Source organism: Miniopterus natalensis, chromosome 17 (genome assembly GCF_054644295.1).
Source record: "Miniopterus natalensis isolate mMinNat1 chromosome 17, mMinNat1.hap1, whole genome shotgun sequence".
Taxonomy (NCBI): domain Eukaryota; kingdom Metazoa; phylum Chordata; class Mammalia; order Chiroptera; family Miniopteridae; genus Miniopterus; species Miniopterus natalensis.
In genome coordinates this window covers 41,069,795-41,092,429 of record NC_142097.1, presented here as the reverse complement: position 1 = coordinate 41,092,429, position 22,635 = coordinate 41,069,795, and the positions used below count along the sequence as shown (strand labels likewise).

At 52.8% G+C, this 22,635-nt stretch overlaps 1 protein-coding gene across 1 annotated transcript in view; it reads left to right on the top strand.

The window, feature by feature from the left end:
* Positions 1 to 22,635, top strand: part of SLC39A11 (solute carrier family 39 member 11) — a 158,338-nt gene that overhangs the window by 90,134 nt on the left and 45,569 nt on the right. The window contains exon 6 of the mRNA XM_087826329.1: positions 1,831 to 2,004. Within this exon, the coding sequence (XP_087682455.1) occupies positions 1,831 to 2,004 (174 nt within the window). The remainder of the gene's footprint in view (positions 1 to 1,830; positions 2,005 to 22,635) is intronic.

Sequence of the window (22,635 nt, the reverse complement as noted above, 5' to 3'; positions counted from 1 at the left end):
AATTATCCAGATTCTCTGCAAAACAAGAAGGGAAAATATTCGTCAATGGCACCTCCTCTTTCTCTGCTCTCGGTCGGCCTTTTGAGTTTGTTTGTGCCCACATAGTACACAGTAAACATGTATCGTAGCACACAGTGGGGTTTAGCTTTCAGAGAAGGTATTTTTCCAGGGATTTGAAATTTTTTGCAGTTAGCAGCCTAGGATTTGCTCATTTGTGCTAATTCAACCAGATAATCTCCAGTGACGTCTTGGGGATGTTTTTGAGGCTCTTGTGGCTGGTGATCTGTTAATTAGTGCTCCCGTATTCATTGGGGGCCTGAGCTCCCATCATTGGGCCCATGAGATTTGGCCCCATCCCACTGACAGCAACATCCTGTGTTCCTGGTGGCACTGGGCCCCGGGGGTTATGAAAACAAAGGTTAACACTGCATTTATCCAGCAAGATGTTCTCATCTGAGGCCCTTGAATCGGTAAGATTTCAAAAATCATTTAAAAATCATCTGTCAATGTAGTATTATTTTTTAAAAAAATTTTTCTGGAGAGAAGATCACAGCTTCCAAAACCAGTTGCTGATCCAAATGGTTTAGGTCCCATGACCTAGAGACGGCAGGACTTATCACTCCATGGGGAGGGAGGGAGTCAAGCCCTGAGGGGAGGGGGCTCCCCCAGGCAGCATGGTTCCTTTGCTATGGTCCCCTGACTTGTGCCCACGGACCCGTCTGCTTTCTCTCTGTGACACAATGTGTTGAGATACAGATCATGCCTCTTGTTTGGAGGAGAGGAAACGAGGAGGTCATGTGTCCCATTGGGTCATCCTGTGGTCCAGTGGGAAGAACGAGCCTTGGACTGGTCCGTCTGTCCTGCTGGGGTCCTTATTCTGCAACAGTGATATGGTGGCCCTCTGGCAAAGATGAAGCGGGGGACCCCAGGCTGAGCCCCAGCAGGCGGTACCCTTTTGTGTGGCTTCTTAGATGCCTGCGTTTGGATTTTAAAAGAGGCTCTTTGAGGAGGATCTGCTTTGAAGAGGTTCCTTTCTTCCCTCTGGAAAGAACTGCAGCCCTGGGTTCCAAGTTCCCGGGGTTAATAAGTATCTCCTGCTTACACTTAGAAACAGTGGGCCGGATGGGTTAAGAAACACTGTTTTCAGGTTTGTCTATGAGCGGGAATATGGTAGTTACGAGATTTTCGTGGAGTCTTTTCCATCTCCGGTGTCACTCAATGCCAGCTTACCGGACCCTCTCTGCCACCTCAACATCTTTGATGGACTGCGGGAGAGAAGAGCATGTGACAGCCACCACAGTCCACACACACAGCACTTGGGACTGTCTAAGCATTTCCATGCAGCCTCTCCTTTAATCCTTGCTGACGCCCTCTGCACTCGGTACTGTTATCCTGTTTTGTGAATCAGGAAACTGGCACAGCGAGGTTAAACGGCTTGTGAGCTGCGGCCTGGTTCCAGATTCCGTGCTTCCCATCACTACTCAGTATTGCTTCCCTAACACAGGCATTGCCAGCATCTTCTTTCATCTTCTCTCCCCCTTTTAATACCTTTACATTGGGCACTGAATGTGGAGTCAGCAAATGTTTGCTGAATGAATGAATGAGTGAATGAAGAAGTGAGAGAATGAGGGAGTGAATGAATGAGTGAGTGAGTGAGTGAATGAGTAGATGAAGGGACTGAGAAATGAAGGCCGCACAGAAGCTCGCGGGGCCCATTAGGAAGTTAGGAGGCAGCTGGTGTCCCGGCCTGCAAGCTCCCCTGCCGCTGGCCCAGGCCCAGGTGCCGCTCATGCTCCAAGTCCTCCCTCTCCCGCCCCTCTCCCGGCTCAGACAAGAGCGAGAACGGCGAGGCCTACCAGAGGAAGAAGGCGGCGGCCGACCTGCCCGGGCCGGCGGGCCCTGCTGTCCCCGCGCCTCCCCGAGGGAGCCCGGCCCCGCCCAGTGGCAGCAGCTGGCGGAGGATCACGCTGCTCATCCTGGCCATCACCGTCCACAACGTCCCAGGTGAGGTCCCGCCGCTCGCTGCCCGGCGGAGGGTGGGGAGGGCCTGGGCGATTGTGGTGGGGGTCTTGTTTTGGGGGCCAAGGAGGAGGAAGGGCGGATCTTTCTTGGCTCTGTTCTGGGGGTGACTTCTAGATGCATCACTGTGTGATAAAATTTCTGGCTCCAGTCACTTCAAACAGTTTTAGTCCTATTTCCAGAAACGAGTTCCTTTCTTTACGTATTTGCTGCCGAGCCACCGGGCGCCCGACGTGCCGTTGCCTGACTGCTGCGGAATGACCTTTCCATAAACACGGGTGTCTCGTTCGCTTCCTGCTCTTTTAAAGCACTGAACTCAGTATGGTCGACACGGACGTTGGTCTTACCTGCTTCCTCCATTCGGGACCCCGTTCTGAAATGTCCTTACCAGCCCTTTCCTTTTCAGCATTTTTGGAGGAATTCGTTTTGTGTCTTTGGGTTTATTTTAATTGAAAACAATGTAGTGGTGTTCTGTTTCAAAGAATAATACGTGTCTTATGTAGCATAACTAGAAAGCACAGGTAAGAATAGAAAAGAATAAAGATATTATGAGAAAATTAATTGGGGGAACCTGAGGAGCTCCTTGGGTTCCTTTTTGGCATTCCAGCTCTACTACTTACTCGCTGGTCTCTCTTGACAAGTTTCTTGGGGCTCACTTGGTTTTCTCATCTGTGAAGTGGGGGTAATGCTGCTACGAGGTAACTGGGATATTCTTTATGAAATAAACTACACTTATTTTCGTAAGTAAAGAGAATGCTATATGTATGCATGTGTGTGATAAGATGCTATACATGTACCCTGTTCCTCCTTATAAAGATGCCTGTGTTCGCAGCGAGGACCCACCCAGGTCGTCCAGGGTCCTCACTCCACCCCCAGATGATCTCGGCCAGTCCCATCTGCAGGCTTCTTTGTCACGAAAGGCAGCCTTCACAGGTTCTGGGGTTGTTGGCGGCGTGAGCCTGGGCATTCCCTCTACCCAGGCCCAGTGCCCGCGTGCCGCAGGGGCAGCTTTGGAGGGACAGCGCTCAGACTCCGCAGGAAGGAGCCAATGGCCAGAAAGAACTTATGGACGCTTCGTTTTCCTGGGACAAAGACCGAATGGAAAATTTTATTCGACACAGACCTTTCCAGGGAAAACACTGATGCAACAGCCTCTCCTTCCCGTTGCTTTGCTCCCAGAAACTGGAGGAGTTTGCTCCACAGCCAGAGACCCAGGCTCAGTTAATGAGTAAACTGAGCCCCACTCAAAGGCATAAATCGTGGTAATAAAATACATCGATGATACTAGAGGCTGCCGCCTCCTGGGGCCTTTCGCAGTTCCTGGCGTGAAGTGCTTCACGTATATGATTTAGATATTTGTGTATCTGTTTTATGTTTTAGAAACTGCCACCCAGAGGGGTTAAATTAGACCGAGCTCAAGGTCACCCAGGCAGGTATGGGTGGAACTGATAGACGCTCCGTCTCTACGTTGCCCCCAGTCTACCTCCTGCTTTGCGAGCTCGCTTCCTTTCTTCCTTCCGGCGGATCGCAGAGGTTTTCAGAGACGGCTATGGAAAAATTCAGGACATGCGTCTCGCTGTTTGCAGCTTGTCACAGGAAATGCTCCTGTCTGCGGCACCACACTGGGGCGTCGGCATGATGGGCTCTGCAGAGGCGGCAGGCTCGGCTCAGCAAGAGTTAGGTGGGGGGTGGGGGACCTGGACGGAGCCTCATCCACGAACAGGACCTACCACTGTGGGCGCTCTGCGGATCTGCGTAGAAATGAGCCCCCTGCGGCCCCCACACACCCACCGCCGCCACCAAGTGAGGATGGTCCCAGACCCAGAGATCATCAACCCTTTACCCACCTCAAGGGGAGTGACGTGAGAGATGGAACAGCACAGGATTCCACATCAGGAAGGCCAGGCCTTGGATCCTGGGTGGCCTTGGGTAGCACTGTGGGAGCCTCGCTTTTCCCAGCTGGACAGTGGAGGTAACTTCGATCTTTCAGTTCAATTTTAAGTGAGGTGACAGTGATGGCTGGCAGCCAGCAGGGACACTCACCCTGTTATCTGCTGTGAAGTGCATATCAGATGCCTACAACTCACTGGGACCTGAGAAATGTTCATCACCTCCTCCCTCCCCCTTGGCCTTCCCTTGGTTTCGATCCGTTCGCTTCTGGTCTCGGTGGAACATCTCTGATCACTTGAATTTTCACCTCCAGCAGGTTCCTCCAGAAGACGCTTCTCATTTCCTCCAGGATTTGGAAACCCTGTAATATTCCCCTCTATAATTACCTGCATCCCAGTGGGAAGCCTGACATGATAATTAGCTCGGGCTCCCGTCTAGGGTGACATTCCACTCAGCCTAGCGTGTTCCCTGGGTTCGCCCCGCCCCACAGCAGAGGCTGGGAGCTCCCTCCTGAGTCACGCTGTTGGGTCTGAGCGTGAGGATCGGCACAGGCGCCCGGAGGCTGCAGTCACCACTCTGGGGTCACTGGAAAAGTGATGGGGCCCCGGCCAGGTGGCTCAGTCAGTTGGAGCGTCGTTTTCTACACCGCAAGGTTGCAGGTTCGATTCCCAGTCAGGGCACATGCCTAAGCTGTGGGTTTGATCGCCAGTTGGGGCACATGTGGGAGGCAACCGATTGGTGTTCCTCCTTCACATCAGTGTTCACATCTCTCTCTCTCTCCAAAAATCAATTTAAAAACAACATATCCCCTGGTGAGGATTTTAAAAGAAAAGAAAAGAAAAACCTGACAGGTAACTTTGAGATTATTTCATCTCCCACCACGGGCTCGACACACGATGTCCGTGCCCCTCTCTCTGGCCTTCGGGTCCAGTGAGCGGTGTCCTGAGGCTGCACCGGGATTGGGGCTCACATCCAGACTCATCCCCATGTCTACCAGATCCTGCCATCCTCTACCTACACGTAAATTAAGGAAAAGAATTAAAAAGGGAATTTGAACACATTTCTGTATCAGGACTCAAAAGTTCCCAGTACCTCCCAGTTGTCTTTCTAACTATGGCCAGGCGGATATTGGCTTGCTCAGGGGGCATCGCTCAGCAGTCTTGTCATCATGTCTGATGTTGGGGGGCTTTAGGGGGAAGAGCTGCTCCAAGGAAGACCCCTCCTCCTCTCCTCTGGGTACTGCGTTAGCTGCAGAGAGATGCACCCATCCCCCAGCCAGGCGACATAGCCTGTCTGGGTCAGCTCAGCCCCTCAGAGCAGCTTCTCCACACTCAACTCAGGCTTTGACCACAGGATATCCTCTGTCAGGGGAACATCCCCACGGCGTTCACTGTGAAGTTGGTGCCAGGGGCACTGCCCAGTTCATCCCCCGGCCCCGTGCTCCTGAGGGAGGCGATGCGCTGCCTGGCAAAGGCCGCGTCCCTCGTGGAGACCAGTCTTCACTCACTGGGACACCTCGTTGTCTTACCTGATGCCGGACACGGAGCCCTGCGGGCCGCTGAGATGCGAATGAAGCGCATCCTTACAGCCAGCTCTCCGCATTCCCCTTGCATCTCGGCCCCTTGACTGCCCTCCGATCCCTTTCGCAAGGAGGGAGCTCGTTAATCTGTCGGCACAAGTGGATTTATTCCTTCGCCGCCGGCTTCCCTCCTCTTGTTTCCTGGGCATGGGCTCTGTTTCTGATCCGAATACCTGGCCGCAGCAGTGCTTTCTCTGGCTAAGGTGGAGCCTGGAGACGAGGTGGGGGTGATGGGGTGCCCTGATTACTCAGCCATGCAGCCGACCGGTGCTTTCTGGAGGCTTTATACATTCCCTGTCCACGGAAATGTCATGCACACACATTATTACGTCACCACGTGGGAATTCCAGAATCCCACGTGATCCACGCCAGCTTTGCGATGACCTGTGACTGGAGCTTGACTTACCTTTGCTTCACCGTCAAGAGAATTTTAGCTTTTCCAGAACTTTGATGAGTGAAAGTACCTGGCGCCTTTGCTGGTAGGACAGCTCACCAAGGAGCCACGTCACCTGCTACCAAGTCCCCCCGCCGCCAGGGGAGGTGGCCTCCTCTCTTCAGAAGCTGTAGCAGATGACAAGTTTAGTCAGCTGATAACACGTGAGATGCATCCTCTATAACAGGCCCAGCTCATTCGGATTCACATGGGCTAATTTTAGTGCACATTAATTACGGATTTCGTAAGTCCCTGTTTATTCCACTTTGTCTTCATTCCCTTGGTAGCTGTTACGGCGTGGAGGCGAAAAGAATTAAAATGTTCCTTGTGTTCTTCAAGTAACAATGAAGGATGAATTCTGAAATCACAGCTCCGTTTCCCCCCCCCTTCCTGCGATTGAGTCCAATGAGTGAGACGACACCTGACTGTACTTCTAGGGCCATTCCTCCCTTTTCAGGGCGGCGGTCGCCAGGTGAGCTCCCCGCCGGGCACACAGGTGTCGTGACCTATACAGCTTCTGTTGCTTTTGCCTCCCGCGTTCTTGTTGACACAGAGACCCGTCCAGAGGTGACACACTCGGCGTCGGGGGTCAGGAGAGGAAAGGAAAAGACAGGCTGCTCTCTGCAGAACACATGGGGTCGACTATCTGCAAGTTCAGTCTGGGCAAAGCCCCTGGGGAGCTTGTGATGGACCCATGCTTCCTCCAACACTTAAGGTTTCCAAGCCACTTCCAGCCCCGCCCCCCGCCCCCGGTCCTTCAGGGGTTTGGTCCTTCAGTGGTTCAGCCCGTTGGAGAATTGACATGCCCTTGGCCTGAGTTTTTTGCATATCGCCTGCCCAAAGGGGCAGGGCCCCATCCTCCAGGGCCGGAGCCTCCTCAGCTGTCATCTGCCTGCTCTTGCAGTGGCTGGTAGCTGTACACATTCAGTCCCATTTCTGTTTGTTTTGGACCTTGTGCCAAAGCTTGCCACGCCCCAGCATCCTACCAATTACTAGAGCACGGTCACTCTGCCTGCCCTCGAGCTCCTCCGGCCACTTCTCGTCTTTCCTAACCCTGCAAGTGGCTCTCAGCAGTTGGCTTTTGCAGGTAGCCCATCCCGGGGCTCAGGCTCCACTCTCAGCCTCATAGACCATTGGCTCCGCAAACCAGCTATTGCCTATTGCACATGGCACTCAGAAGAGGGCGTGAGCCCAGCCCAGCCTGTGTGGCTCAGTGACTGAGCGTCCACCCATGAACCAGGAGGTCACGGTTGGATTCCCGGTCAAGGCTCAGGCGTGGGTTTCGGGCTCGATCCCCAGTAGGGGGTGTGCAGCAGGCAGCCGATCGATGATTCTCGCTCATCATTGATGTTTCTTTCTCTCTCCCCCCTTCTCCCTTCCTCTCTCTGAAATCAATAAAAAACCAACCAACCAACCAACCAAAAAAACCCGAGGGCTTGAAAATGAACCAACTCCCTTGTTCTTTGCAATTCTGCTCCAGGAAGGAAGAGCAAGGGGGGGAATCTCAACAGACCCGCCTTAGCGATACGCTACCGAAAGAATTTAACTGGAAAATAACTCACAGCTCAGGAAGACAGTGACATTTGGAAATTGCCTTTGAATTACAGCAATTTAGACAAGCCCAGATCCCCATTTCCATGGACCAGTGAGAGTCGGGAATCAGAAACTGTCATTTCTGTCGTATTTTGCAAATAACCGACTGTGTGATTGTGTGTATGTCAGTTTCTCCAAGTTGTGATTTTTCTAATTGCTCCCCCACCCCCCGCCCCCCTGCTTCACAGGTGCCATGAGGATAAAGTGCAGTCGTGGCATGAGCCTGCTCGACAATTAAAGCCACCAGGTAAACAGCAGTTGTCCTGATTATTGGACACAGCAGTTAAAAGGCCCGACAGTCGGCGCCTCCTGCTTCCAAATTCCATTTCCTTTCAGCCGCAGAGCTCAGCCCTCCTCAGCCCTCTTTAGCTCTGATTAGAGTTCAGAGCTGTCCTTTCCAGAGACCTCCTTCATTTGTTCCCCTTCTGTATGTTCTCTGAAACCCTTCCTGGCGCAGAGATGTCAGGGAAGAGGTGGGGTCAGGCGGATGGGGAATCTAATCTCCGAATCCTGTTTTCCCCGCAAACCCACTCTTCTTAAATGTCAGTACAGCGATATAGGCATTTGCTCCGCTGTGCTTTTAATCACATGCTTTTCTCCAGCAAAGCCGTTTGTTTATGAAGTCAGTAAGTCACAGTGGCGTCTTAGCTTTCCCCCTGTGCCCTGGTCTCTGGAGTCAGCTCCCCTTTCATTCTAGAGCCACATAGGACCTTGCCGCGGGGCGTGCGGCTTGCGGGAGAAGCCGGCTCATGGTCTGAGTCACCGACCCCTCCAGAGGACAGAGGAGTAAACCCAGGGGAGGACAGTGGGCAGGTGGAAGCCCAGGCACAGGCACGAGGACCTGGGGCACGTGGGGTGTGTGTGGGCTTTGGCGAGGATCCTGGGGCCATGAGGGTCGTGGTCCTTGGGCTCTGCCCTGGGAGGGCCCAGCTGCCCTACCCTGACTTGACTGGTCCCCGAGGACTCCCGATAAGCCTGGGTTTTGCCTCCCGGTACTTCTGAAGAGTGCCCCGTTGCTTAGAGACAGGAGAGGGTGCCTGGAGTGAAGATAAGGTTGCCAAGGAAACCCAGCCACAAATTCCCTTGTTTTTCTTCAGGTTGCTGGACAGAAGAGTAAAGGATTTCTGCTCTGATAGCTGGGGAAAAAGTCTCTCCTTTTCTGTGTGTGTTTTAAGCAAATTGATATGTTGTGCCGGACACATCCAAGCTAGTACCCGAGTTGACAAAAACAGGAGTTGGGTTTTGGGTTTTTTGTTTGTTTGTGTGTTTGTTTATATCAGGGAGCACTTTCTGATGCAGACAGAATTAAGCAGCCATTTAATCCTGATTTGTTTTCAGATGTGTGGACTCCAGAACTCGGCCCCCCTCTATTGCATAACTCAGCTTTATCGAATTCCGAGTTTTCACTTATGGCCCCAATCTCTCTTCATGGCGGAGGGTTTTGTTTCTGGAGTTTGACCGCAGCAGCATTTTTCTTTCTCCGTCTTTGGTTATTTGCTCGTTTCAGATGGTAGTGATCAATAAACCTAGACACCCTCCTCCTAACTCTGGTGTGTGTGATTCAGAAAAAAATCCTTTCCACCATCACTCACCCTTGAGGGCGTCCTTGGCGAAGCCACGAGGGTTCATGTCTTCCCCGTGCTGTAGTATCAGTGGACGGAAGCGTCGAGGGGGCCACATCCAGGAGCTGGGTCTTCCTAACAACTTACTTTGGTTCCCAGATGACCTTTCGGCTATAGTAAAATTCTCACTGTAACTCGGAAGACAGTTTCACAGTCCAGAAGGGAAAACAGGCAATGATTCTTTTGCAGGGGACAGTTTCTCCTGAGCCTGTCCTTTCTAACAAGAAACAGACCCGCTGTTATTACGATTCTGCGTATGTTCTGTCACCGGACTACACTGTCTGTCATCTGCCCTCTACTGTCACCCAAGGGACGTCACAGGAGCTATTTCTTTTCTGGCTTCAGATTACCTGTTGCTAATTGAAGGTGAGCCGGCATGTCTGGGCTGTGGTGTCTCACCTGGAGTCCTCCACCTTTAGCACGCGTGGAGGCCCAGGGGGAACCCAGGGCCGGGTGGGTTTGGGTTGAACTGTGCGCGGCACAGCATGGAGGAACAGCAGGGGATGTACTCTCTGAACACCGAGATGGAGGCGTCCTCTCTAAGTTCATGCCTGGAGCGGACCACCATCCTGTTTCATTCCTTGGAGCCAGTGTTTTGACTTGGCTACGATTTCCCCTCTCTGAGCCCCCAAGGACAGAAGAGAGCCCATGCCCTTGAGCTTGCGGAAAGAACCCCCGCGTGCTGGGCTGGAAGCTAGAATATGGACCAGTGGCTAAGATGACTGGACCCTGTGGAGTGGAGAAAGGAGGCCCAGGTGTCACAGGCTACTTTATGTCGTGGAAGGACCACCTGGTCCTCGGGTCTGCAGAACAAAGGACAAGGGACAGGGGAACAGGTGTCAGCACAGTATAAGGAGTAATGTTTTCACAGTTAAAATCGACTGAAAATGAAATACTCTTGTTTGTCTTGGGGGTGGTGACGTTGTCACCCACACAACCACTGTCTTTGGGCGCTCACTGTGCGCCAACCTGCTCTTAACACGTTCCAGGGAAACGAACCCCAGGACCTGCCACAGTCACCCATTCCTACATCTGACAGACTACAGACGGCTCCCAGGAACCCTGGAAGTCAGAAAACGCTCACGATACGGCTAATCTCTTCCTTCCCCAGACCAGCGTTTGCAAGGAACTAATCACTTGTTTATTAGTTGATCAGAAGTCAGTTTTTCTTTTGGCAAATGAACTTTGTTCTTCACCTCTCTCCCCATAAGCTCGGGCTGGGCCGTGGGGCATGAAATCTAATCTCTGCTACGGGGAAAGGATTATTTATTTGCACGCTTCCCTGACATCCATTAGGTGTCTCCGAGCATTAGTTTGGGATGATGGGCTTCGAGGCTGCTCTGTGGACACGTGGGGCTTGTTATGTCTCACATGGGCCTTCTCCAGGCGCAGCTACGAGGGGAGAGGGACTGGGACCCCCACCCCGCCCCCAGCTGTAATTAACCCACCATCTGCAGGCCTGGATCACCTCCATCAGCCTGGAACCGGTCCCCGACCCCCGTTGCTTTCCTTAATGCGCTCGCTTCGCTCTCATAGGTGATTTGCCACTGCTCCCCAAGCTAGAGCGCCGCCGCTTCCCGAACGCTGCGCTTCTAATTAAGAAAGGGAATTGGATGTGCTCTTGCCGAGCTCCTTTTACTTTTTGTCGCTTTCTCCCTGGCACAGGGACCGGGGTGGGAAGGAAGAGCAAAAGAACAGCGAAGTGATGTTTAAAAAGCGCACTGTCTGCTGCCGCCAATGACCAAAGCCATGCCTGGGAGGTCACTCCTGTGAGAGGTGGAGGAACCCCCAAGTTCAGATCCAGCCTGGGGAGCACAGTCATGGAAACAGACGGCACTCTGCCGCCGGGCGGCTACCTGCAGGAACTTTTCTCAGCCCGCGGACATGTGGGCAGGCGACCTTGAATGAAGCATGTGGGACTTTGCAGACCAACGTATAACCCGCTCCCTCCGTGGGCTTCCTGACATCCCAGTTAGGATGAGAGGTTGACTGCGTATGCAGAATACCCGTAACAGTGGCTTCGTTTGTCATTTCAAAGAAGCCCAGCTGACCAGTGTGGCGCAGTTGGTTGGAGCGTCCTCCCAGGCACTGAAAGATTATGATGCCGAATGTGCAGTAGCTCCGCTTGTTTCAGGTAGAGGAAAGGGATGGCTTATTAGGTTAAAAAATCTAGTTTTTTAGACTACTTTGAACGGAATTCAATTTTATTACTTCAAAGTATAAACTAACAGGTCCCGGTCCCACAGTGGACCGGAAGAGAGCGCTGTGTCAGTCAGGACTCTCTGGTTGCAAGCGACAGAGGTCAGCTCTGGCCCACTTAATCCAGTCGGGGAGCTTACCGGGAATATCAGAAGTAACCCAGAGAATCAAGTGGCAAGTGGGTACAGCTCAGAAACCAGTCGCAAGGCGTCCAAAATCGACAGTGATCGATGTGAGCTGAGGCTTAGACAGTTTCCTCAAAGGGCCGACAGAATGGCTCCGGAACAGGCGCTTCCCGCCCCATGTCATTCGGCTCAAGGCTCAGTTCTGGAAGAGAAAATTTGACTGGTGTAGTCCGGTGGGGAATTTCTCAAAGGAAAGCCTAGTGCCGTGTCCAAAAAGAGGGGTTAGGGATGCTGAGCTTATAAAGAACTAAGATCCCTGCCCCCTCCCCCAACACAGAGCCCCTTTAAATCGTTACACACGACGGAATTATAGGAGCAGACTGTGTGTTTATCGTTGCAATTTTTATCCATGTGTCATAGAATAGTAGAGTTTACCATAGAAAGGGGGCCTTGGAAATTATTCAGTTCACCCTAATGGACTCACTCTACAGATCAAGGGACCGGGTGCTTTCCAAGGGTCCATGTCTGGATAATGGCAGACGGGGGACCTTCTGCAGGTGTTGGGCGCAGTGTGATGTTCCCGCCCCTCCGCCCCTCTGCGTCCCACTCATCAGCACGTGTCCACTTGCTGCTTGAAAGCATGTCTTCTCGTGTGGTTGGCCATTCCTCTTGCGATCTTATAGACGCAATTCAGGTGCTGAGGCATCTTTATGACAGATTGTATCCAGCCCTAGACTCTAGGTCCTAAATCATTCATGTTCACATTAATTTTCACTGTGGCTCTGATTCGAAACAGCAACCAAAATGCCTGGGATACAGTGGTGCTAACTCTTCAACTTGAGGAAGACGCTGAAGGAAAGTGTCTGCCAGCCCATCACATTGACGGCCCGGTGCTTGGCTTCCCTCAGAAGTGGCCTCCAGTAAAATTAAGGTGACCTTGGGAATCAGCTTTCTCTCCAAACATAGTATGTTTAGTTGCCTTTTTTTTTTTTTCTGGGCAAAGTCTGGGCTGAGGAAAGAGGCACTTTATTCAGTGGCCCATTAAGCTGGCTGGTAGAAATACTAACTCTCTCCAAAGCCTGGGATTGTTAGGCAGCTTTGGTGATAGAATTTTTATTGTGGATGTAATTTCATTGCTTTAGAGATACAAGGCTTTGCTTTAGATCCAATATATTTTAGGGCAAAATAAGGCTCTTTCATCTAATAGCGTCGGCTAAATTCATCTCCCCGAGCTAGTTGAGTGCAAGAGAAAATGGGTGACGTGGCCTCTGAGCCCTGAGAGCTTATCATCGCCTCCGTGGTGGGAAGATAAGAGGAAAAAAATTGTGTGTCTGATTGAAAGGGAGGAAAGCGAGAGAATAAATACCTTTCGGTTTTTTTAAAAAAAAAATCTCAACTTTTCTCCAGGGGTCAAAGAATTTTAGAATTGGGATGGACCTCAAAGATAATGTAGGTCACGCCCTTGTTTTAAGAGGAAATTGAAGCTCAGAGGAAGTGTGACTTGGCGAAGACCCCGCTCTAGTCGCGGAGCTGAGCAGGAAGGACTGAGCTGTGCGTTCTGGTTACCGCATTGCAAACGCAGCAGCTGGGGCGCACAGATTCCCCCCCCCCCACTTCTAAGGCCCAGGCAGGCTTCTAAAAAAAATAGATCTCCCCCCCGCCCCAGAAAACCTTTTCCAACAAAGCTTTAAAACTACGATCAGTGATATGTTATTTTTTGTTGTTGTTCTGAAATAAAGTTATAACATATGTACAATAAGACAAATCTTAAATAAATATCAAAGAAATTTTACATATCTGTACATTTCTCTGACCACTACTCAGACCAAGATACAAAACGTTTTTAACAACTCAGAAGCCTTCCTCGTATCCTTTCCCAGGTAGTAACGTCCTCTGAGAGGTGACGTATTTTAGCTGTTGGCACTTATTTTAGCACAGATAGGTTTTCCCTGGTCCTGAATATCATTTAATGCAATCGGACCATGTGTTCAGGTCCTTATCTGGTGGCTTTTGCTTTGAGATTCATCCATGGGTGTGTTGCCTTCGTTGGTTATTATTGTTATTATTATGAGCTGTGTCGTATTCCATTGTATTTGAACGCTGCCACTTATGAATTCTGCAGTGGATGGGTACTGGGGTGTGTCCAGTTTGGGGCTCTCTGGAGAAAACCACAACGAATGTTTTGTACAAGTGTTTCAGTGGACACATGCACTCGTGTGTGTGTGTACCTACCGATGGGATTGCAGGCATATATGTTTAGCTTCACTGTACCAGCCAAAGTTGGGAAAGACATTTTCTCACCATAGTATTCTGTGGTTTTTATTACTGGTGTTTTCTTCATTAAAAAAACAAAACAAAACCCCAAACCCCAGAGACTTAGAATGGTCAGACAGACTTCTTTTGAACACTGCAGATTTGGTCCATGCGTTTCTGTTTTTCCCTCAAATCCCACTAAAATGACAGTAAGGAATTAAAAAGTGGATACCTGCAAGGACAGAGCCCTGGCGTGGTGAGGGGTCAGTAGATGCTTGGACTATGGAAAGCAGATGGAAGAGTGGTAATTGATGGACGTATAGAGTGGAGGCACGCCTAAGCTTTCAAAAACCTGCAGGATGGAAGCAGCTAGGAGGCCAGCTGAGATGGGCTGCATCGCTCCTGGGAAACCTGAGAGTCCAAGGCGTCAGGCCCGGGGCAGCGTGGGGACGAGACGGGACGCCAGCAGGACTGTTGTCTGTCACCTGTATCAGGAGAATTTAGATCTTTATTCCACACCCAGCACCTGAACAGTCACCTCCCCTGCAGTGTGCAGGACAGACCTTTATTATCCAGGTAAACGAACCCAGGGAGGCATCTGATAAGCGAATCGCAGGAGAGGGCCAGCTGGAGAGGCCAGGAGGAGTTAAAGATGACGGTCATGCCCAGCTGGTGTGACTCAGTGGGTGACCCATGCACCCGGAGGAGGTCACAGGTTCAGCTTCTGGTCAGGGCACATACTGGCATTGTGGGCTCGGTCCCCAACAGGGGCCAGGCAGGCGGAAGCCGATCGATGTTGATGTTTCTCTCTCATCCATGTTTCTTCATCTCTCCCCCTCTCCCTTCCTCTCTCTCTCAAATCAATAAAAACGTGTAAAAAAATGAAAGTCGCAGTGGACACAGGGAATGGTGAAGCCAAGAGTAAGTGTACCATGTCCTCCAGGCAGAAAAGGAAAGGCCCCTCTGCTGGAGAAACCGAAGGCTCTCAGACAGATGACCTCCAGACATGGGCCTTGGAGCCCAACCACCAATACGGTGACTTGATGCTCGGTCCCCCCGGGTCGTCCACCACTGACCAGCCGCGTCCACATGGGGCTGCCAGTGCGCTTTTAAATACCTGGGGGTTAAATATGACTGAACAGCCCAAATTCCTCAGGCTTCTGAAAGGTGCTTTCCCTGAGGAAGATAAAAGCCGAAAACGAACTTGGAGATAACAGAAACAAGGCAGATCACAAAACGACATGAACACAGACACAAGAAGATTAATTCCCTCAGAGAGAGCCAGCGAGGACACTCTTAGTAACGGAAAGGGGCGTCAGATAAAGAAGGAGCTCCTGGAAGTTAAACACGAGGCGGGCAGGTTTGACAAGCAGCAGGAGTTCAAAGGCCAAGTGAGGAAACCTCTAAGGAAACAGCGAAAGGCGCGTGGAGGCAGCCCGCGTAGCAGGAGGAGGAGGCGGGCGATGGGTCCCGGGGATCAGCTCCCTGCCCTCGGGCATTCCAGCAAGAAGGAGAAAACGGACATTAGAATGACAATGTCCCCAAAATGAAGCCGGTGAATTTTCCGGACCCCAAAGGTCTCCTGAGTGCCAGCCCGGTGAGTGAGAAAGGGACCCTTGCCAAGACGCGTCCTCACGAAACCGGCCGGCCGTCGAGCTCGCAGGCATCGGGAAGCGCATCAGACGCCCCGCTCCGAGCCGGGCCCACGGGGGAGGCTCCAGGCTCCCGGGCGCCCAGCTTTCAGAGTCCCGAAGAACTTGACGCTGCATAAAGATCGAGGTGAAGCCAGGGATGGAGGTGAGGACAGGCACCAGGGCCTCGGGGACCACCCCAAGTACTTTGCGTTTCATCTCGAGAGCAGTGGGAAGTAAAAGGGGTTTTAGTCACGCTTCATTTGGAAGCAGGAGCCTCTGAATTTCAAGGAGGCGCCGAGACCCTGTGCGCAGCGTGTGGGGACTATTCCCAGGTGCTGCCATTAGCTCCAAGGCGCAGTCTCATTTCCCCGGGATGCGCGAGTCGCTCCAGGAGGACGCCGCAAACTGCAGGCACAGCTGGGCGCTCACAGCGACCTAGATTTTGAAGCTGCTGTCACCTGTTGGAGGCAAGACAGCGGGTCTCTCCAGCTCCCTTCCCCGGCCTGTGCAGCTCACCTGGGCGGGGTGCGCAGTGTGGGGCACGCAGAGGACTGGCCCACGTTTGCAGAGCAGGCCTTGCTGCTTCTGCCGGCCGTGCCGCGGGGGTTTAGAGGGGATGTAGGAGTGAGACTCAGAGAAGCACAGCTTGTGCACCACGGCTGCTTATTCCCTTTCTTCCCATCTTCCTCCATCAGTTCAAGCAGAACCCTGTGCCTGTCGGCAGGCGTCCCCCCTAAAAGGGAGAAATCTGTTACCCTTAATCCTGTCTTTATCTGTTTACACAGTTCATCCTTTCATCAGATCCTCTGTTTTACGTCAAAGAAAAAATTTGTTCAGTTCAGGGGTTACACATATAAATGCCTCGGCGGGCCAGGCAGCTCATGTAAATAAGGCCAGCCAGGTAGTAAAAGGCAATAGGGAGGGGTGGGGCCTGTGGCTAACTGGAGATGCTCGCCCAGCTACAGGGTTTCTTAGTGTGCCTTCTGTGGCCTGTCTGTGGCCCCTGTTTGGGTGGCACCCTGGGAATCTGTGACCCTGTGTCTGATCGGGGACCGTCCCAGTTCTCTCTCCCAGGCTGTGCAGCAGTCTTTTGTCTGGAAGCCTAGCTGTACATCCTCATTTTAGCTTTCCCCACACTCCACCTCCAGAATTACCTTCCTAAAATGGAAAATATGCTTATCAGTCTCCCACTGAAGGCCCCTGCTGACTCACAGAGCCTGTAGGATGCAGCCTAAACATCTTGAGATGAAAATAAGGCTCTTTGTAACTTTCCCCAGACGTTCCACTCACACTTTGGTTTCCCTGCTCACCTGAGGGCTTTTTGAGTCTTGTTTTGACGCTGCGTTTGCATGCCTGGCGCCCGGCACAGCTGTGGTAGAAAGAGTCCGTGCTCCGTGCCTCGCGAGTGAACGTGCTCACGCGTGCACTGCCCACAGGACAGAGCATGTTCACGCGTGCGCTGCATGCTGGACAGAGCATGCTCACGTGTGTGCTGCACCCTGAATGGAGGTCATGCCCTCACTGATTTGCAGCAGGGGGTGCGGCTGCACGAGGGGGCAGTGACCTCAGTGGGGGAAGACCTTGACCTTGGTCTCACAGCCCCGTCCCAGCGAGCCGCGTCAGCAGGTGCGCTGGCCCTGGGGGGGCTGTGAGAGTCCTGACAGCGTGTGCAGTGTGGCATGGTGCATGGCAGTGGGAGATAGGATAGAATGCCAACTGGCCTAGGGCAAGGGCTCTGGAACAGACGGGCTTGGGTTCAAATCCTGACTCCACCACCTCCCGCCTGAAGTTCTCTGTGCTGCCCTGACGTCTTTGAGCCTCAAAGGGCCCCGTAGTTCAAGCTGAGTTTTCTGGTCTCATCAGATACGCTCCCCACACACAGAGTGGGACAGGTTCCTATCAGCCAGGCCGGCAGCACCCCACCCGGTCCCCAGCCTAATGGATTCACCTCCCTGCAGCCGGCAGGACTATCCAAACAAGCGCGGTGCATCCTCCCTCGGGGATCAAGAGCTCCCTCATCCTGTCATCAGCACGGAGCCTGCTTCCTGTGGCCCCTTCCGGTTCACTCTGCTCCTGAGTACAACTCCTAGGTGGACCTGCGTGGTCTGTGGCGTCCCCTCCCCTGGCTGTGAGTACATGTGACTAACACACTGTTGCAACATCTGTCCAGTGTCAGGGGTCCTGTTTTGGCTCCTCTCAGACTGTTTAGGGTGAGGCCTCCCTCTCACTCCCAGGTGAACAGGAGGTGGTCAAAGCACCTTATAAAAATGACCTAACCTCTGTGCCTCAGTTTCCTTTTCTGTAAAATGAGAGGTTATCATAGCCCCCACATCACAGGGTTTCCATGAGCATCGAATGAAATAATATCTGTAAAGCACTTAACAACTGTGTCTGACATACAGGAAACCCTGCTGGCGTGTTCGCTGCTATTGACCTAGTGCCGTGGCCCTTGACCTTGAGCAGGCATCAAGGTCACCTAGAGGGCTTGGCTGCCCCCCACCCCCAGAGTGTCTAGTTCCGTAGGTCTGGGATGGGGCTTTTCTAACGAGTTCCTGAGTCATGCTGATGCTGTTGATCTGGGACCCCACTTTGAAAGCCACTAGCTTCCTGGAGGGATCCCGATGAGGGAGCTCGGATTTTTGTCCCTGACCTGGGTTGAGTGATGATATGGATGCCATCTCTCCTTTCTGTGCAGTGTGCCCCTAACTTTGCACGTAAATGTGACCTGAGGTCCAGAAATTCATTGCTTCCTTTAAGAGCAGGCCTCCTGACAATTGTGAGATAAGAAGGCAGATGCCACAGAGATTATGAGCAGGACATAAAATCGATGGCCATATGTCATTCATGCAGACGCCACCTCCGTAAACAGACCAGATGGGGTGGCTCTAATGAGGCCCTGACATCCCCCCTGCCTCCTGATGATGGAGACCATCGTGTTTGGTGACCTCACGCGGTAATAAATGTTTCTGGGATGATTCTGGGTCCTCAGTGCAGAAATTATTAAATTAAGGATGCAGGGAAACGAGGCTCGCCTTTAAGGGTCACTTCTGTCCAAATAAAGGAAAATGTCAGTGCTTAGGGTAGACCCTCAGCCATAGGACAAACCGTGTTAATTAGCCTGGCTCCCGCTGTGGTTGTGAGTAACTGAGCTTCACTCCATCGGAGCGTGCGTGCTGACCGTGGTGGCCGGTGCCGAGGAGGCAGAAGTGGCCCCCATAGCAGTGTGGCCGGCCCGGTGGCTGCGACCAAGGCCAGCTGACCAGGCTACGAGTCCCGCTATCTCTGCAGAACTGTGCGAACATGGCCTTCTGTTCTCGGTGTCTGTGTGTCATCTCTTATTAAAGGGACGTCAGTTACTGGATTCAGGACCCACCCTAATTCACTGTCACTTCCTCTTAACTGATTATATGTGCAAAGACCTCATTTCTAAGTAAGGTCATGCTCTTAGGTTCAGGGTAGACATGAGTTGTGGGAGACAATCCAATACAGTAGACTATTTCCTTGTGCAGTTTATAGTTTTCTGAGAAGGCTCCCTGCCAACTAAATCCCTCCCTCTCCTCACCCCCGTTTCCTCTTACCTAGCAGGCCAGGTGAGACCTGAGCCTATTACTAGAACTTCTCGATGCCCGAGCCTGGTGGAGAGGGAAAGGAGGGAGAAGGTGGCATTCTCTGAGCTCCAAGCCACTCCAGGCTCATGGGATGTGCCCCTGACTTAGGCTTAGGAGGAAGAATAAAGCAGTCTAGCCTAGGTGGTGCGTGTATATGGTTAGATCCAGGCAGCTGGGAGATGCTCAAGCCAGGGGCCCCTGCTTCCTTTTCAAAGAAGCTTTGAAATGTTTTAAACAAAGGAGTAGGCCCCACGAAATGGCCTGTTCGTCAGCAGTTGATTGGGTCCACTGCCTTACTGATTTGATTCTTAAGTCAACTGACATGACCAATTAATGCAAGTTTGGGAGTCCCTGCTAGGCATGACGTCAGACTGGTCTGTTTACCTTTGCTTGGTGAAAAGGGGTCTTAGCGGTACCTTAGTGGGCTCAGGTCATTCCAGGGAGACGCAACCTTGGCCCATTTAATTACGTGCTGCTCTGGAGCGACTGTTTTGCAAAACAGAGCTATAACAGAAGACCTGTTATTTGGTTGCTTGGAAACTAGCGCTTTTACTACCCGAAGTCGTCACCAAGCCCTTCTGAGGAGTCAGGGCAAGCTGCCAGCAGCTCTCCCAAGTCATAAATTTCTTAGGAGCCAGGCATAATTCAGTAGAGCAAGAAGATGGAGATTTTAGTGGAGTCGTCCCCTTGCAGCAACCTGAGTCCTTGCCGAGGGCACGAGCCTGTCTGTCCCCTCCTCTGGCTCCAGCCGGCTGTTACTCAAGCACCCTTGTTCATTTGCGTTTCCATAGGCCAGGTCACCATGCAGTGTGAGGACTGCAGAGTGTCTAGAGACCAGCAGTGATTCTGTGACATCTTGCCACTGGAGACACTTGGAGGCCCAGAGAGGTCAGTGGGAAGCCAGGCAGCTCTGGCTTCCAAGTTGGCCCCACCAGCACTTCTCGCTATTAATATCATCCCTGGGTCTTTTGGCTAAAATTTTTAAAAAATATGTTTTTATTGATTTTAGAGAGAGGGAGGGAAATAGAAACACTGCTGAGAGAGAAACATCAACATTAATCAGCTGCTTCCTGCACGCTCCCTGCTGGGGAAGGAGCCTGCAACCTGGGCATGTGCCCTGACTGGGAATTGAACCAGTGACCTCCTGGTTCATGGGTCCATGCTCAACCATTTAGCCACACCAGCCGGGCTGGCTAAAATTTTAAGTACACACCCAGGTTGATAGGAAATTGAGGTGCCTCCCTGTACAGGCCCCATCGGAGGGCCAAACTGCTCTGTGGAAGTCGGCGTTGTGGTCTCCAGCCCCCACCCTTCCTTGAAGAAGCATCTGCCTCGTTCACGGCTAAGCCTGAAACCTTTTCTGGGTCTGCAGGCCAGTGGTGGTCACATTGCTCAGGTCCTGTTGTCGTGGGTATGGAGGGGCTCGGAGCTATGGCCAGCCCGGTGCCACCCAGCAGCAGGCGCCACGCCGAGATACCCCACGCGTGCGCGATGGAGAAAGTGGCCCGTCCTTGCCTGGGAGATGCGTTTTGAAGCAGCGTCCAGCCTAGGGCTAAAGCATGCCTCTCAGTGAGCTTCAGGACGGTCCGATCGCGCCCCGGCGTGGCTTCTCCACCCAAGGCTGGGATCCAGGAATACACGGGCCTCTTTCTCTCTCCTTCCCCTTCTCTTCATGCCCTTGTTTGTGTCCTTCATCCGTTCGCCTGCCCTGAGCCACGCCCTGTGTGGCTCCCACAGCCACGGAGATGTAGAAGATCCCCGGGCAGGGCTGCGGCCCCCCGCCCCCCCCCCCCCCCCCCGAGGAGCTCAGAGGCCGGGGAGGGGAAGAGGAGCGCTGTATATTAAAAACAGAGCACAGGGAAGGGCAAGGATGTGTGTTGTGCTTCACCTGGGGTGCTGGTGGGCTGGAGAGCCCCGGAAGGTCCTGAACGTGGATGTGCTGGTAACGGGACAGTGCTTGGGTGCGATGAGGAAGGACCGATGCGGCGTGAAGGGTGCGACCCGATGACTTTCCTCGCTGGGCGGAGGGATGGCAGCAGGTTCCGGGGGGAGTGGGGAATGAAGTCCACCCCGTCCCACAGTGACCGCTGCACACGGCCCCGCTCAGCCCTCCTGGAGGCCCGGCTCACAGCCCCTTCCACGGTCTGGGCTCAAGGGGAGGAGGGGAGTCCAGGAAACAGCTTTTCATCTCGGGGGTGTCGCCAGGCCAGGTGAATGAATGACCTGGAAGGAGAAAGGAGTGTCTGGGCACATTTCAATGAGGAGGGGTAGGGAGGGGAGCAGGAGGGACGGTCGAGAGGAAAGAAAGCTGCCCTCACCGGGGCAGGAAAAGGGGCGCTGGGCAGGGGGGTAAGCCCTCCTTTTCGGGGAGAGTGAGGGTGAGAGCGCGCTTTTGCCCCCCCAGACCTTTGACACCATCTCCATTTCTTTTTCTGGTGGCTCGTTTATTGCGTTTTTAAACTTAACACAATGTGAGACGCTGCATTTTCCCAGATGGTTTGACATCTAAGGGAGAAAAATCGCTCTCTCTGTAAACTGCACATTGATTTTCCTCGCTTCTAAAGATTGCAGTGGCCTCGGCCGAGGCTGGTGGACACATTACAGTCTAGTCTGGTCCCGTGAGGAGTCTGAGCCCTGGGCTTTGTTACCGATGTCGAGTCTCATCCCTCATGGCGTTTGGTGTGTGTGTGTGGGGGGGTCAGGTGGCTGCGTGAAACTTTAAAGATAGTCCGTCAGACCACAGAGCCTCTCAGCCTAGAGGCTCTGACTCTCGGGGACAGGTGAGCCTCAGGGCTAGATGTGCTGTGACTTCCCATCTCCTCCAGGTCAGCTCCCATCGGTCACAACATGCCCAGTGGCTCCCGGGGCACATTGTGCTCCTGGGCTCCTCGCCGTTCCCGAAAGCGTAGGGCTGTTTTCAGGATTCTTTTAAAATGAGCAGCACATTAAACATATAAAACAATACCTGACATATGGTAAACGCTACATGATGTTGATGGTTATTTTCGGCATCACTGATTATAACCAGATTGTACATTATGACAAGCCCTTGCGGCCTGCTCACGTGCCGAGTGTGGGCGAGAACGCCAGCCTGCCTCGGGAGTGCAGGGTCTGCGCGTGCTGGCCATCGGCAGGGGTCAGCACCTGTTTGTTGAATGAATACTGTGGACCGTGAGCTGTAAGGCCTGAAACAGTTGAAGGCGCTTCTTGCCATTCTTCCCAAATGCACAGGTGCTGTTCTTCCAAATGCACAGGTCGCTCTGCAGGGTGTTTATTGGGCGTTTCACTCTTCTGGCCAGTGGGATGGTGTGTCAGCTCAGGTCCTCCAAGGAGCAGGGGCCAGGAAGGGATCAGATGTGCAAGAAATTGGTTGGGGGACATGCCTGTTTGGATCAAGAGGAGGGAGCAGCAGGTGGCAGGGGGAGCCTTGGCCTGCGGTGCAGACCTGGCACCTGTGAAAGGAAAAGGGGAAGGAAGGAGGGCTGGGGAGGAACCTCTGACCACGGCACAGTTCCGAGTCAGGGCAACGCGGAGGGAGGTCCTTGAGCCAGATGTGTTCTCTAAGAAGAGTTACGTGAGCCAAAGATGCTCTCTAAGAAGAACTGCGTGTCCTGCACTGGGCCCAGCCCCCTTCCCCCATGATCAGTCAACTGGTGACGGGATGTGGCGATGGTCCTTAC